Below are 18,253 nucleotides of genomic sequence, written 5' to 3'. Positions count from 1 at the left end.
GTTTATTTGGAATTTGTTTGAGACCATTTATATCATTTCGGTTCAGTTTAACAAACGATCTTTTCGTGGAACACTTGTTGTTATCTCCGCAACACCTAGGCTTTAATCGCACATAAATAATTTTATCGCGAAATCGGAAAGCTGAATGATTAGATTTAGATTATTCATGCAGTAGTAGTGTAATTTACTGCGTAACAGCAAACGGATTTCACAAGAAAGCTCGCTATTCTTGTGAGCTACATTGCGAGAACTACATGCTCCTTTAGACAGAAGACGCTCATCGATCACTTTCGGTGACTCGAGCTGTTCCAACGGTCCGCTATCATATTTTATTTCTGTTGCAGTGCTACCTTTGTTTAAGTTATATAATCCAGTCTTGAGTATATGCAGTAGAATATCAATGAAACATCTACAAAATGCCGCAGCACTGAACGATTATTTAAAATCCATTATCAAGCACGCTCATTTATATAATACGAAGCTCCCGCAGTGCCAGTGGCTGCCAGATGCTCAACGCGCCACTGTACCTATCACTTGTTCATATGTCCTGACGCATTAGTATTACATTAGTCTTATTAGGAGGGCAAAGTCACCGGTCACAGAGTTTTAGTCCGCAGCTCAGCACTGATATTGAAACTAAATGGTGAGCGAAGAACAAGAGGATATGGGGCAGCCTCTGTCCTGGGTGGATAGCGGGAAGTCGGTCCTCAAACTGAACATCCGTCATCTATGGTTGTGTGGCGTGTGGCCATTGCCTGGCTCCTGGATATACGATGCGTACGGCGTTTTGGGCCTAGTATTAGGCTTCTGGAACGCGATAGAGAGTTCGCTGGCGCTCTACTCCTGCTGGGGAGACATGGAGGAGACGACGCTGTTGCTTACCAGTACCTTCACCATAGGCTGTGGCACCGTCAAGATGGTCTTCTTCCTGAGCAACCAAAGGCAGTACTACGTGCTCGCTAGACGCGTTGATGTGCTGGCATCCCTGCAGAACGAATTCTGCTCCGCGGACCCCGCATTGGCCGAAATCCAGCAGAGCGCTCAGAAGCGCGGCTACCGTCTAACCCTGGGAATGCTGCTCTTAATGTTCTCGCAGTACCCTGTGTGGTTCCCTATGCCGCTCATAGCGCATCCAGAGAAACGGCGCCTTCCGTTCGGCCAGCACTACTGGGACAACAACACCCACCACTACGCGCTCTCGTACGTGGTGCAGTGCGCAGCATCAGCGCGGAACACCCAGCTGAGTTTCAGTGTTGACCTGCTGTTCGTGTCCATCATGCTGCTCGTGAGCGCGCAGCTGCAGATTCTCACACTGCGTATCTGCCGTCTGAAAACGGAGAACTGCGAAGTAAAGTCAGAAGTTGGAGCGAAATATGTGAAAGGCACGCCGGGATATATCTGTGATAAAATGTACGAAAATTTGTGCCTTTGCATTGAAACTCATCAGAAAATTCTCAGGTACGTCAAATAAAGTGGATAACTTCTTTCGCACATATCAGGGTAAGCACTGTTAAGCTTGTCTATAGTACACACTATGATTAGTGCAATGTGAAACTCTATACCTCCAACGTTTCTTTGCGACACCAAGAATGACGACATATGAAGAACTGCTATTGCAATTTCCAGTCAAATTCTGAAAGAAATTGCGTTTCTTCAACAAATCTTAACTAACAATGAATTAAGAGAAGTAGGTAGTTGTGTTCTTCACTAAACGTAAGATTAAATTCAAGAATATTCTTGAAATATTGGTCCAGAGCTATTGTTCAGTTATGCAATGCGGATGTGCACAAGTATTCTGATTCTGTTATCTTCACTGGTACTTCCAATTATTTCTTGGTGTTTGAAAGGTGTAGCGTGACATTCAAAGGTAAACAGAATGCAAACGTCAACATGTACATTGCGTTTTGACTGCAATAAACACTTTGGAATTCTGAAAATGTCAGGGACAAAATACAAAGGTCGAAAATTTATGTACCTCTTGTACAGGAATCAGGCTGAAGTAACAAATTTTTAAGGACATAATAAAGAAAGCAATGGCTGAGAGACGAATCATTTCATTTGTATACATGACAAGCAAGATGACATCTAGTCAGGAAATCGGAAGTCAAAAAGAACAAACAATAAATTCTGGTCCATGCCATAACGCTATCGGAGAATGGAAAGGATTTGGAAGTCCAGCTGAAGGAAAAGGAATGGACAGTATCTTAAAAAAGGTTATAAAGTGAACATCATTGAAAGTTAAGTGAGCACTATGGAATGTGTTTAAGTCAGGAGATATTGGGGCACTTAGATGTGGAAATGAAGTACTTGTAAAGCAATTAACATGTTTTGCTATTATGATCGAAACAGATAAAACAACATCAGAAGTAAGGATGCAGATAAGCAACAAGAATAAAAGACATTCTCTAAATGTGATATATGCTAACATACAATATAAATTTCTTATTAGGAAGTCATTTCTGAAAATGTTTCTCTTAAGTGTAACGTTAATTGAAACTGAAATGTGGGCAAGCAAACAGTACAGACAATAAGAAGATAGAAGCGACGAATTGCGGCGCTACAGAAGAATGCTGAGAATTAGGTGTGCAGAAGGAGTAAATAACGACGAATAACAGAGTGGAATTGGGGAGAAAATAATTTATGATACAAAACTGGACTATTGACGCAGCTAAATAGTATTATTTCATGAACCTATGTCTTATTATCAATAAACTCGTGTCCTAGGATATTAGGAAACAGTTCTAACAGACTGAACACTTACGAGTCAGTGAAAGTTAAACTTTCGAGGAACAGAAAGGGCTATTTCATGAACAAATTTCATCATCTTCTCCTTCTTGAACGAAAGAGATTGTAATGTGTTCTGCAGAGAGCCAATAGAGGAAATTACATACTGGTTTCAAGAACATCATACCCTTTTTTTTAAAACTTCAATTTAAAATGATTACCTAAGAATGAAATCAGTCAATGGTAAAACCATCTTGTCATTTACAGGATTAATATTACACATTTAATATTAAACATCACTAAAACGTAATTACATCCTTTAGCATTCAGCAATAGTGACTTGACACATGCAGTAGCCAAAATGTCTTAATAATTATTAATATAACTTTGGTTAAGGAAATGCAAGTAAGTAATAACTCCACTTTGAATTATAAAAATTGGACTTACTTAGTGATTTTGAATAAGAAATTACTAACAACTGAAAACATAGTTATAACTATAATGACATGAATAAACCTCTTCACAGTTCATGCTGAATGTTCAATATATGTCAATATAAGTCAAAGGATACAGAAATCTTAGATGACGATTAATATGAGGCTTTGTTACAGTAATAAAGAAAGAGTTTCATACATCTCTATACATACATATACAGCTCTATAGAACACAAATAAAACAATTAACATACAAATAAATACGAAAGAGTAAATCATCACAGACTGCCTATCTCAACTGGGTTTTTAAGCTTAAGTAAGCGCACTCAACAATATAACCCTGGAATCAGCTTAATTTTTCATGGAACTCCTTGACATAATAGAAGGAGATCACACAGTTCATCAAATGAATACCAGATGTGATACAATATCCTTCTAAAATACTAACAAGATACTAACATCGTTATTAATGATGAATTAACCAATCCTTTAATGTCACAATACATGAAAATTATAAGCAAAGTTCATCAGGTACGAAGTTTGCACCAAGACTGAGACACATTTCTTACTTTCTCTGATAAGTTGCTAAACTTAATTTAAAAAAGGTAGCAATGAAGACAATTTTTTGTAGATTAAACCTTGTGATAACCTTTCACATAATACGTTTAGCATGAAATTCCGGCTGTTTTTTCCTAGGAACATTCCTACGTTTTCTTCTTCTGAGGATGGAGAGGCTGCCTTATAAGACATTAACATGACTCAGTTTTGTATCTTTAAGCAGTGACAAACACACAGTGGTGTGCTAACTTGTTTTCTTTTTTTACGTTATGATGCAAGAGGAGGTACACTATGTTATGGAAATATCATTAAATTTTCACGATGTCATTAGTTTTCTGTATCAGAGCTAAGTTTCAAATCTCACTAACATGTCCCTAACAATATAGGTGTATGGGTTCACCCAATGACACCATATTGCTTACCTATACACCAAAATTCAGCAAACACTTGTGCTGCGCTGATAAGTGGTCCAAGCACTAATAATGGACGAGTGTCATAGTGATCGTAGATTCATTGATGTCTTTGTGCTTCTTACCAGGGAAGTTCATTCTCTCATGGTGTCTAGTGCTGTTCTGATTGGTTAGCCTGTGCCCCCTGCATCAGTATTTCAAACCCCACGCACAGATGTTGGGAGCAAATAATCGATTTGACTTATAACTTCTTTATTTGATAATAAATTTCAATGTATTTATAATTCGAATAACACAATGAATGACTGACAATTTCAAATTATTAGGAATAAAACAAATAAAATAATAAACATTTATAATTAAACTAAAAAATGCAGGAAATATGTCTTATTACCATAATGAATAAATTCTTTGCGTGTATTATGGAATATCGTGTGGATGCACTTTGATTATGAGCATAAAACTATACAATACATGGAATAACATTTCATCCATATAACTTTGAATAAGACAATCTTCTCCAACAGAAATTTTATATTGTAATAAACACCATATACTGACAGTTGCTACTACAATCAACACTACTTTTCATCCAATCAACACTACTTTTCTGTGATACCTCTTGTTCTCGCTGAACCAGTATCCATAAAATATTGCCCCTAGAACGTCCACTTGTGAGTAAGGAAAAAAAAAAAGAATTTTAGCTAACAAGAACACAGCAAGTTGATTGCCCCTTTCTTCAGTTTACCTCAGTGTTCAAATGTGTACAAATTAGATACCTAATCATTTCTTCTTCTCCTCTTGCATGGCCTTCACAAAGACTATGGAGCATAATATTTGACCTGTAAGTGTAAAATATTTAAAATAAAATATTATTCAGAACAGATTAGATTAGATTAGATTAGAACATCACAAACAAACAAATAAATGAAATTAGCTTAAAATTAGACTTTCTCTCTTTCTCTTCTTGTGTCATTTCCCTTAGTTATTATTACAGCACCACTAAAATAGGTTCATCCTTGCCTTCCTCATCATTTCCAACTTCTCACAAGGCATCATTAACTACTTCTGAAAGCATCAAATATTGAAACCTACACATTTCCATATTGCGTTCCACAATCCACTCATCGTTCATACAAGATACAGTCTGGCACGATATTCACAACAAATAGATCCACCTCGAAGCATAAATCACATTTTAAAACTGCTCACCAACAAAATCAATATAATGACAAATGTCTCTTACATAAATGTAAAATGGTTCAAATGACTCTGAGCACTATGGGACTTAACATCTGAGGTCGTCTGCCCCTACTTAAACCTAACTAACCTAAGGACATCGCACACATCCATTCCCGAAGCAGGATTCGAACCTCCGACGTAGCGGTCGCGCGGTTCCAGACTAAAGCGCCTAGAACTGCCCGACCACAGTGACCGACACTTAAATGGAATCCACTTTACGTTTGTTAGGCATGGAACATTTTCATGTTACTCATGGGATGAAGTCAATGATATCTCTTACTTTTGAGTGTTAGCTTCAGTTGCGTTTTGAAGAACAATTGGCCTAACGATATACGGCCCACACATATGGGAAAGAATTTAGGTATCAACGAATGCCATTAACTCGATAGCCTGTCCTACTATATTAGCACTTTCTGTCCAGCCGTGAATTAGTTAACTGATCTCTTACGTTTGTGACTTTGAAGGAGCGAAAAATGTGTAAAGGGTAGTAAAGAGGAGATGACCATGAGAAAAAAATAGAATAATCAATGGCTAGATAACTAAAGAAGAGGTGAACTTGAGGCGAAAATAGAATAATCAAGGCCTGGAAACCGCTCTGTACGTCTGACCTTAGACTGTTAGAAGTTTGAGGCGAAAATAAAATAATCAAGGACTGGAAACCGCTCTACATGTCTGACCTTGGACTGTCAGATGTTTGAATGTAGTAATAAAGCTGTAAAAACTAAATGGCAAAGGCTCAGTCTAAATGTTGTGGAGCTCAGTGAGCTAGAATGGACAAAAGATAAGCAAATCTGGTCAGAGGAATATATGATAATGTCAACAGTAGGAGAAAATGGAGTAATGGGAGTAGGATTCCTTATGCAGAGGACAGTATGACGGAGAGTGGGTATTATGAACCGTTCAGTGATGGGATTCTTCTCATCAGATTCGACAGCGAAGTAACGACCACGATAGTTCAGTTACACAAGCCAAAGGCTCAAGGAGAAGATGAAGAGATACTGAAGGTTCATGAGAAAACTGAAGGGTTCAATATGTAAATAGAGATGAAAATTTAACAGTCATGGGGACTGGAATGTGGTCATAGGGGAAGAAATAGGAAAACGTGTTATGAGAGGGATATTATGGATAATAAATAATAAAAATAATAAATAAAAAGTGATACATTTCGAATAGAAATAGAGAATATTGTTGAAATACAAGAGGGTTTGTACTTGGGGAGTCCTAGAGACACAGGAAGATTCCAGCTGGATTACATCATGGTAATACAGAGATTCCGAGAACAGGCAGTGGACTGAATGGCCTACTGAGGTACATAAGTAGACCACAGTTTAGTAATGATGAAGAGTAGACTGCATAAGAGAAATGTCCAGAAGAATCAATGCTGAAGAAAGTGGGATACTGGAGTACTGGGAAATGATGAGACACATTTAAAGTTCCCTACACATAGGGAACTGCGATAAGAAATACCGGAGTAGGGAATTAAATTGAAATGGAGTGTATATCCCCAAAAGGACAGTTACATATTGGAGAGACAATTATTATTATTTATCTTAAGGCAACAAATATACAAATATTACAAAAATACCATACATCAACATTTAAAACAGCTATCCTGGATAAAAAAAACACAGATGACAACAGCTGTATATGGATGTCAATATCGTTAATGTATTATGCCACAACACGTGTTGTTGTCAGGAAATCTAAGAAATGGCCCTTTTCGGCATGTGCAGGACATGTAGATATAACATGAACTAACTGGATAAACAGACATAGGTACCAGGAAAGTAATCAACGATAACAGAAGAAATTCTTAAGATGATTGGCGAAATAAGGAAGTACAAAAATGTTAGTGAAAGGCAGGAAAACAGCAACACAGATATCTTAGAATGAAATAAATAGTGTGTATAGGGCAGGTAACGCGAAACAGGTGCAGGAATGATGTGAAGAAATCAAAGAAGGAATGACAGTCGGAAGGAGCGACTCAGCATACAAGAAAGTCAACATAGCCTTCTGTGGATATAAAAGCATGGGTGACAATATTATATGAAGTAGTAATTCCACTAATAAACACAGAGGAGAGAGTGGAATGGTAGAAAGAGCACATTCAATCCCATTATAGAGAGATGTCTTGTCTGATAACGTCATAGCAGAAGTAGTTTTGGTAGACATAGAGGACCGAGTATTATTGTCTGAAATCAAAAGAGTTATGGACGACTTAAGATCAAATAAGGTAGCAGATTAACAACATTCCATGGTAAGTACTGATATCAATGGTAGAAATGTCAACCAGACTGCTTTTCAAGTTCGTGTGTGGAATCTATGAGACTGGGTACGTACTATAAGACATTTGGAAAAATATCGTCCCCACAATTCAAAAGACAGCAGGGGAAACGCAGTGCTAAAAAAATCTTACAATTAGCTTATCATCTCATCGATCCAAAGATGCTGACAAGAATATTAAACCAGTGCTCTGGTAAATGACAATCAGTTTGGCTTCGTTGTGTTTTGAAGGAAGACTGAAGAAAAAAGGCGCACTCATAGGCTTTGTCGACCTACGAACGGTGTTCGATGGTGTAGGATGTTAAAGAAAAGAGTAAGTCTCAGGGAAAGATGGACCGTGCTTGGAACAAGAACAAATATTGAACAATAAGAACGGACAACCAAGAACGAGATGCTCGCATTAAAATGGATCTAAAATAAGAACAACCTTCAGTGTGTGCACCGAAGATGCAATGACGGAAACAAAAGAAAGTTCAAGAATTAAAGATTAAAAATGAAGCGGAAGGCTGTCGATTATAAGATTTGCTATTTATGTTGTTATTCTTAGTGAAATCGACGAAGGATTACAGGATCTGCAGACTGCAAGAAACACTCTGGTAAGTACATAATGTGGATAAGAGCAAGTCCCAGAAAGACAAAATTAATGTATTGTAGCAGTAATGAGAATTGCGAGAAACATAACGACAAATTGATAATCACAAATTAGAAACAAATAATGTAATAACCGACGACGGATACAGAAAAGTGGACATCAAAGTAAACGAGAACAGGCAAGATGGAATTTCTGTTCAAGAGAAGTCTCTTGATATCAATCATAGGACTTTATTTCAGGGCAAAATTGCTGTGAGTGTACGACTGGAACATAACATTGTATGGTAGTGAACCACGGACAGTGGTAACAGTGGAACAAAAGAGAATCGAAGTGTTTGCGACTGGGTGCTACAGAATATTGTTGAAAATTGGGCAGACTGACAAGATAAAGATTGATGAGGTTCTCCACAGAATCGGCGAAGAAACAGTCATTTGGAAAACGCTGACACGTGTATGGGACAGGATATGAAGACATTTGTTAAGACAGTAAGGAGTAGCCTCCATGGTATAGGGGGAGCTGTAGAGTATAAGAACTGAATACAGAGATTATAATACAAATAACTGAGGAGGTAGGATGCAACCGCTACCCTGAGATGACGAGAGAGAGATTCGAGGCGAGTAGTATCAAATCAGTTTTCTAACTAGAGGCTAGCACTGGGTGACGAGCAGTTTTACTAGCCAGGAGGTTTCAAGTGATCAGGGACGGAGAAGACTGTCGAAAGTAGAAGAAGCTACACTGAGGTCCGGGAGTGTGCAGTCGGGAGTCGAATGGAGTGGAGAGCGTAATGGAAATGAAAATCAGCAACGGTATGAATAATGTGACTTACGTTACATGACTACGCATAAAGTTTGGTATTTTTATTTACGTTTTTTCAAGTCTGTCGATCGGAAATCAATTTAACTTTTGAGATACCTGTGCTATAACTTGACAAAGAGATATAAGATTGTTTATTTGAAAGAACAAGAGGTTGTTGGCAATAGGAGAGCAAGCATTAGGCAACTGTTGATTGCAAAAAGGAAATGGACTATAGCAAAAGACGAATGGATAGGTTTGAGAGAAGAAATCGTGAACGTAGCATATGAAGAAGAAGGTGAAAAGAAAATACCTTGCAGAAATCTTTGGAAAACGCAAGAGATATTGAATTTGATTGATTAAAGCGGAAAATATAGGACTACAGAAAATGAAGCAGGCAAAAGAGGTTACAAAGGTCTAAAAACTGAAATTCGCAGAAAATGCGGAATGACTTAGGAGGAAAGGCTAGAGGAATAAGAGAAGGATGTAGATGTTTATGCTTTTTGAGAATAGAGTGGCAGCTGTATGAATATCAAGAGCTCAGACGAAAACTAGTAGTAATAAATAAGGCAAAGCTGAAAGGTGGTAGGAGTAATAAATGGATTATTGAAATGAAATGGAAGAGGGTATAGATGTTTGTGAGATTAGGAGAAATGATACTGCTAGAAGAATTTGTCAGAGTAGTGAAAGACACATAGTTAAATGAAGCCCATGGACTAGATGACATTCCGTCAGAACTATTAATACATCTGGAAGAGCCAGCCATGACAATACTATTCCAACTGCTGGGCAAATGTATAAGACTGGCGAAATACTCTCAAGAAGAAGGTAATTATTCGGATTCCTGAGAAAGCAGGTGCCTACCGGTGTAAATACTATCGAACTAAATGTTTACTAAGTCATGGTTGAAAAATACTAACATGAATACTTTATAAAATGTTGGTAAATTTGTAGAAGCCAACCTCAGTTAAGATCAGTTTGGATTGCAGTGAAGTACAGGAGGGCGCGGGGCAATACTAACCCTACGACTTCTCTTGGAAGATAGATTAAGGAAAGCCAAACTTACGAGTATGGCATTTGTAAACTTAAAGAAATCTGTAGACGTTGTTGTGTTGAATACACTCTTTTAAATTCAGAAGGCAACAGGGGTAATTACAGGGAGTGAAAGATTATTTACTATTTGTACAGATATCAGGCTGCAGTTAAAAGTGTCTTGGAGTGTGAAAAGGAAGTAGCGGTTGGGCATAGAGTGAGAGAGGGTTATCTGACCTCCACAGTTATCAACTGGTAAATAAAACCAAAGAAAAATTTGGAGAAGGAATTAAAGTTTAGGGGGATGAAATAAAAATTATGAGGTTTGATGGTGACATTTTAATTGGATCAGAGACAGCTAAGGATTTGTAAGAGCTGCTTAATGAAATGGAGAGTATATTGAAACGATATAAGACGAATATAAAAAAAGTGCAACAACGGTAATGGAATGAAGTCGAATGAAATCAAATGATGCTAAGAGAAGTGGATAAGGAACCTAAACACTAAAAGTGGTAGACGAGTTTTGCGATCTGCACGGTAAAATAAACAATGATGGCCAAAGAGTTTATGACGAACAGACACGTGTTAACATCGGATATATATTTAAGTATTAGGAAAAGCTCCTGAAGGTATGGCCTGGAGTGTAACCTTGTACTAAAATGGAACGTGAACTATAAACAATTTAGAAAAGAACAGAACAGAAGCTTTTGGAAGTTGGCACCATAGAACAGTACTGGAGATTAGAGGATATCTCACATACGCAATGACGTCGTTATGAACAGGATAGGCGAGAAAAGAAACGTGGGGCACAAGTTGATTAAAGGAAGGTTTCGTTTGGTACGACACGTCTCGAGCTATCAAGGGATCACCAGTTTAGTATTAGAGTGGAGTTTGAGAGGGGAGGGGGCAAAATTGTAGTGTCAGAGCAAGAGAATAATACTGTTAGCAGCTCGAAAAAGATGCAGGTTGCAGTAGTTTTTCAGAGACGAAGTGGTTGCAACAGGAGTGCTTAGCACGGAGAGCTGCACGAAACCTGGCTTCAGACCACAGCAATAACGAACTGTCTGGACATAAACGTAATAAGAGGGTATTCCGTTAATAAACAGCTATACTAAGTTTGAGTGTTGTAAATATTCTGAATGTAGTGTGATTACATAAGCCATAAAAAGTGTCCTGTATGAATTTGGATTTTGCAGATATTTTTTTTTAATATAGTGATAATTTTTTTGTTTTGTCGATGTGAAATAATCAATATCGTCTTGATGAATGATCGTGTCTAACACGGCCTGTAGGTAGCGGAAACAATAAATTTTCAGTATAACAGACATTATATTCCACTGCCTTTTTAAAAGTGAAATTTAAATTTATGTATAATCATATTAATAACGGTGAAAATTATATTTTTGATAATGATGTCACTGTTAGGGTTCTTGGTTCACATTTCTTGTCACTGATATTCATTTATGTCGTGGTATGTATTTACTGATATTCATTTATGTCATGTGGTATATATTTACAGCAAGGAGTGAAATATATTTGTGTTTTTTTTAGACAGTGGGTCTGATCATTAAAGCAAATATATGACAGTTCCAAATAATAATTACGTAAAGTAAAACGTATTGCTAAGACAGTGAAAATTAACACAAATGTTTAACTATAAAGGATAGCCACTAAAAGATTAGATTTCCTGACTATAAAAAATCTTGAATTTTTGAGTGTACCGTACATTATTTAATAAGAGAAAAAGTGTCAAAAGTACTTTATAAATTTATTTCAGATTTTTTGTGCTGTCAGCTATTATTTTAATATTCTGTAATTTTTTTCTGCATTACATTATGTATGACAACAATTCGATGAATGTTAAAATATGTTCAATATGCTCTTGTAGGCTTTAAGTGCTGAACATTTAATCTGTCTTTGCTAGAGGTTGTAAGCCATGAACTAAGGATTTTGAAGATTATTGAAGTGTGTTTGGTTAGGGTACATCTTCGTGAGAGAAAGTAACTATGGGTACAACTGTCTGAATGTGTGTATTACTGTTACTACTACTTTGTGCAAATTATAGAATTTACTTTTCATGTCAATCGTCGGTAAGTTAATTTCTTCACACAGTTAATGTTTGCATTTACCGTAATGAGTTTAGAAAGTTAAAAATTAAAACATTCTTCAAGCAAAGATAAATGTAATTTTCATCATGTCTACTTTTTGTCAGTATTTACTTTGCATAGAACTGGAAAGATAACATTTTGTTTCATGAAGTTGTAAAACTAATTTATGAAATTTATCTTTTCAAGTGACTTAATTGATGCGTAAAATTTGCTTGGAGGTGATGTCTTGCTGACTGTACAGAGAGGAGCCAGTTCAGTATGGTATTTACACAATTAGTCAAGACCAAGAGACCATGTGAAAATAAATTGGAATGTGGAATTCAGTAATAAGTTCGTAAGACGCTCCAAGGTGAGTCGTTTTCCCCGTGTGTGGCATGAGGTGACACGTGAGAGAGTTACTTAGGAGATACTGAATAATCCATGAAGGACCAGTCTATCGAAACAAAATGAAGCAACATTGGATTCGAGAAACGGAGAGTCGGAAGGCGAGTAGAATGGTTAGTTGAAGTGAAATTCGATAAAAGTGGAAGATAGCGTGAGTAATGAGTTTTACATGCTACTTTGCATAACTGTACATCAAGTATGATAATTTTGTTTACATTTGTTATGGCGGAACTACAGAACTAATGGCAAAATTTCTGTACTCTTTCCAGTAGTCCTCGAGTGTTTTAAAGGGTGGGTTTGTCCTTTAAATTTTATTGGATGACATGCCGCTTTTGGTGACTGCACGACTTTCTGCACACTTACCAGGGATCCTTGAGTTTTTTTACCCAACGTCTGATGATGCTCCTCTGAGAGGGAAACACATCACAAATTAAATATGTAAAAATCCACTTTACAACAGTGACCCCAAAGTCTTTATTGATAATTATATCTGAATAGCTTGATAAATCTCCAGTGTTATCGATATGGAATCATTAGTAAGAACATATTGAACGACCATATTCACTACTGTCTGCCAGTAGTGGAATAATTTTTTAGAATCTGTAGACATGGCAGTGAAATGCACAGTCTGAAGAATACATTCTGCAAAGTACTTGTGGAGCAGGAAATTCATAAAATTTTGTGTAACTTTAGTATTTTATTGCCTTTAAACTTGGGGAATTTGAATTTAGTGTTACTAGTTGTGTCAGTTGCAACAAATATGTTGGATTCTCTTTCGAAATGTGGAGGATAATACTTCCACAAAGTGTCATTTTCCTAAATGTTTGCTTATTGTCAATGGTGAGGGAAGTACATTGAATTTGGAGTGCCAGATGTTGGTATTTGGATGAGTGTTCTGTTTCCACTAAATGCTAAGTATTCCGTCACAACTTCTTGGGTGGTTCTTGATAGCCTTCTTTTCATTATTCAGAGCTAAACCATGTCACCTATGTCACCATGTCTCAACATAGATGAAGCTGGAACAGGGATACTTTCTCGAATCTTATCTGCTCAGAGATGATTTTTATAGAACCAGATATAGTGGTAAAGAGACTGAAACGCTTAGAACGTTGTTAACAATTTTGTCAAACCCATGAAAATAGGAGTCTGATATAATACAACAGAAGTATCAATAAAGTCTGCATTATTTTACAAACGCCTTAATACCATTTGCTGATGGGTCTGTTGCCTTATGGTACGACGAAACATTAATTATATTAATTACCCTTCGTTCATTACACTTTTCCAAACTACTGATCTGAGTTATTCACCAATGCCCAACATGACCTTTTCAGTAAGAACTATTGTAGACAGGGAACTTAAGTAATGCATCCACAACATACGTACTAGTAGTTCTTCTCAAATGCATGAGCAAGATAAATTGTACATAAATTCTACAGCGACAAAAATGTAAAATAAACTTCGAGTAGTTCTCATTACAGTACTGAACAAATCTACAGCAGCAAGTTCTTTCAATCTTGAAGGAGTAATAGTGTACAAGGATGCAGATGAGAAGCCATCAGCTATTTGACGTTCTGACAAGGTTTTCATCAAGTCAAGGCTTTTTGGATTGACTTCACGTTGTTTAACAAGTAACATGACTCATGAGATTTGAGAAAACTTTGGATTAAATCGTGCAAATCTCAAGAAACTATGCATTACCATCTTATTAATTGACTCCCCAGAAACGAATATAACTCTGTTCGAATTGGACATTCAAAACTGTGACTACGACAGTAAGATCCTGTTCGAAATTACAAAGTGTAAAAGCGGTCCATCAGAAGTTGAACACCAGCGCGCGCACATACACACACGCATACGCCCACATACACACACACACACACACACACACACACACACACACACACACACACACACACACACAAGCACAGACAAACTGTAGAATGTCTGCAATAGTAATTCTGCAATTATCTCCTGGCGAGAAGAGGCTTATCTTTACAACTAGAGATCGCACTGCTTTACAGCACGCTATCAATGACAGGAAACTGCAAGATACTAAATTTACAGTTCCTATTACTTGTCTCACTGACACTATCGCTGAAAACATCATATTTTAAATGTATACACTTCTTAGCCACTGTTTTGTAGCATCCCGACTATGTATGGGTATATTAGTTTGAGCTTGAACGATACGCTGCAGCAGCCCTGAGAGCAGGCTAGAGCAGGATATTGTTACTGTAATGATTCATAATATTGTGAGGCAGTTTCGCTTGTTGAAACAGTGACCCCAACACAAATGAAAAGACTCGTGCAGCAAAGGGCAAGGAAGATTTCCACACTGACAGTGGCAGTGACGTTTTAGGATACATGACTGGTAGTCCCACATATGCACAAGACTATTACTGCTGGACATTCTTTAACGAAATTACCCTTATTCTCACAGCCCTACCAGAGTGATGGGGCCACGGTCAGATGGGGATGCCACGTGGACCTGTTAATAGAAGTTATCAGTTGAAGGCCTCACTCTATGTCCCTCCCTGGGCTTAGAGCCATGTGCAACTGGCCATCTCAGGTCATCTCCAGCAACTTGGTCGACTACTTCCCAAGGCGCACAGGGTTGCACCTTTCACACACCATCCATCGTTCACTAGCGCCTGGTGGGCCTCACAGCACAGTGTGCATCCACTGCTGTGAAGCAGCCGCTCATTGCCCAGGGCGGTAGATGTCGTAGATGGTACGTCATCGTCGAATACACGACGCTGGTGTGGGTACTGTGGAGCCACATTACATACCGGGTACAGCAACACTGGAGTAAGCATGCCAGCATTGTGGGGTGTGCTGACAGTCATCCAATCAGAATTCAGCAGACAACTGATCACTGACCTTGTCTATCAAGCAGCCCAGACGCTTAACTAAAGAATTTGTTACATTTTCAGTTGCCTTTCTCTGCTATTCTATTGGGCTCCCATCTCGCCTCCCTCTCGCAACATCCGTAGTTTATAGGAACGTATTTTACACAAAAGCTCACTTAACAAGCGAATAGGCGAAATCTTACCTAGCAAGGGGATTGTGTGGAAGATGATATTTTTTTTTTTTTTTCCCACACAATCCCCTTTCTAGGTAAGATTTCCTATCAGATAGCCAATGTCTTCAAACGAAAAGGCATAAGCATATCCTTCACAACAGACAACAGGATCGGACAGAAATTACCCCACATCATCAGCACACAAAACCCTCTGTATCACACAGGCGTATACAAAATTAAATGTTTAGACTGTGACTGCTTCTACATAGGCCAGACAGGGAGATCATTTGAGATTAGGTTCAAAGAACACATGGCAGCACTAAAAAACAAAAAATACCACACATCAGCTATTGCCACCCACCTGCATGAAACAAAACACCATGTTAACAACACAAGTATCAGCATCCTACACATCCAACCAAAAGGCAGAAAACTAGACATCCTTGAAACACTCCAAATATACAAACATCAAACTAAACAACCTGAATGCATCTTAAATGACAAAAATGACAATATTTACAGTAGTATCATCTCCGTTTTCAACAACTGCCTACGTCATTAAAAATTGCTAAGCACACACACACACACACACACACACACACACACACACACACACACACACACACACACACACACACACACACACACACTAAGATTTACCACTAATATTTATTTATGTTACCATAACAGCCCTGAGTGTACAGGAGATTGACTTCATTTACAGATATACAATCACACCAACAGTTTGTACCCCTTGTCAGCTTGAAACTATGTATACAACTGCTGATACAAATGCACATCCATGTGCACTTTTTAAGCATTTACCAATGTATTACCATAACCTTTAGACAGTTAATACATGCAACAGACATAATCTTAAGATCCTTTGCCTTGTAAAGTTTGCTGGCATACAATCTCTCTCTCCACCCTCTCCCTCCCTCTCATGTTCTCTTTATATTCTTTCCCCTCTGCCTCCAGCCTTTCATATCTACCTATGAACCCCTATAAGAATGGTCAATTGTGTATTAATTTATTTTATTTTATCACTGTAGCCAATATGAGTATTGTACTTAAAGTTTCTAACACCTCACCTGATTGTATAAATGAGTATGAACTTTATGCTGTTTTAAGCTGTCAAAATCGTATTTACTTACTGCCTGAAGTATTTACTCCAACAAATGTATTCAACACCTCCAAATCATTCAAAAAAGTTTTCTGTAATAATGTTGTTAGGACGTATATTCTCTGGACTTTGTGAGAACATTTTCTCTTTTGCTGTACGATCCATGCACCTAATAGATTACGACGCCATATTTGTTTATACAATATAATAGTGTTCATGTGATGTGTTACGACTGTGAAAGGATCCTGTGACCACTGGAGGTACTTTATCTTACTTAATTTATGTTTACTGCTAGATACAAGTTCAATTTTTGTCAAAACAGACCAAGTTCTGAAATACTGTTTTGTTTTCTCCACTAGACAGTGTCACAACTTCCTCCAAATAAATCGTAACACAACACAAACACACAAATGCCATATTAACTGATGTATATCCACCTGATGATGGAGGTTTAAACCTTTGAAACGCGTCGTGGAAACAAATAAACAGTGACTGGTAACAGTAAACTTATTGTTTCATTTAATAGTATCCATATGCAATTCTTGCCTTCGTTTCGTTAGTAACCATTATGTGTAGTCTATGTAATGTTAACGCAGTTTGTTGAAAATGGAGACCGCTTTGTCCAGTCGTGCTCAAAAGTATGCGAGCGACCTGAATTTCATTTCGCCTGATTCGAATGCAACCCACATAGCGCAGCTGCCTAGCAGGTCCTCTTATCGCCCCGTGGTACAGTCGTTTGACTACTGAAAATGGTGCAACAAGTCGCCACTAGAAAACACTGCTCTGTATCGCAATAACTCAAGATATAAAGTCATACCAAGGTAATACAAATATCAGGAAACATCTTATCACAGATAAGACGGTCCTTAAGGCTTGTAAGCTCACATTTATTACAAAAAATGACATACCTTAAATATTACCAATCTCACTATTAAACCAGATAGATAATTCACGTAGTAAGTTCGTCGTATTCATAATTTCCTCTTCAAAGTAACATACCGTTCTTATTAATTATCACAAAATGACATTAAAAATCTAAGTAATTCACGAGCAACTAGTTGAGAAAATGTATGAACTTCAAATGATACGACGAACCGTCTCGTTCTGCATATGGATTCAACCCCAGGTCATGCAGACTAAGCAAAAACTACGTGACTGACGGAAATAAAATTGATCCCTGACTAGACATACAGAGAGTGTTATACCTCGATTTTAGACAGCATCAGTTAGCAAATATCAACTTTAAATTACGTAACGTAAACATTTTTAACGGACGCGAATTCTTACCCAGCATCTATTGTCCTTGTTAACGAACCACGAATGATGTTAAATATTGCTTCTTCACAAGTAACTTACTTGAAATACCTTGAGGTAAAGATTTTTGTTGGACAGGGATTAGAACTCCAGAATCTAATTGGATTGTCATCGGAGCACAATCAACTGTGACATATCGGATTTTCTCGGAAGTAGCTAGATATTTTAGCTGAAATGACGAGACGAAACATTATTTTTTTCTTCCCAGGACTAGAAGCCTGGCACCTATCGC

General features: G+C 37.6%; 1 protein-coding gene across 1 annotated transcript in view; it reads left to right on the top strand.

The window, feature by feature from the left end:
• The first annotated feature begins 640 nt into the window (after positions 1-640).
• The window catches only part of LOC126285178 (odorant receptor Or2-like), a 111,680-nt gene continuing 94,067 nt past the window's right edge, over positions 641-18,253 (top strand). Inside the window, exon 1 of the mRNA XM_049984486.1 lies at positions 641-1,458. Within this exon, the coding sequence (XP_049840443.1) occupies positions 641-1,458 (818 nt within the window). The remainder of the gene's footprint in view (positions 1,459-18,253) is intronic.

The sequence above is a fragment of the Schistocerca gregaria genome, chromosome 8 (genome assembly GCF_023897955.1).
Source record: "Schistocerca gregaria isolate iqSchGreg1 chromosome 8, iqSchGreg1.2, whole genome shotgun sequence".
Lineage (NCBI taxonomy): Eukaryota > Metazoa > Arthropoda > Insecta > Orthoptera > Acrididae > Schistocerca > Schistocerca gregaria.
Note: the sequence above shows the minus strand (reverse complement) of the source record. Positions and strands in the feature narration are given on the sequence as shown.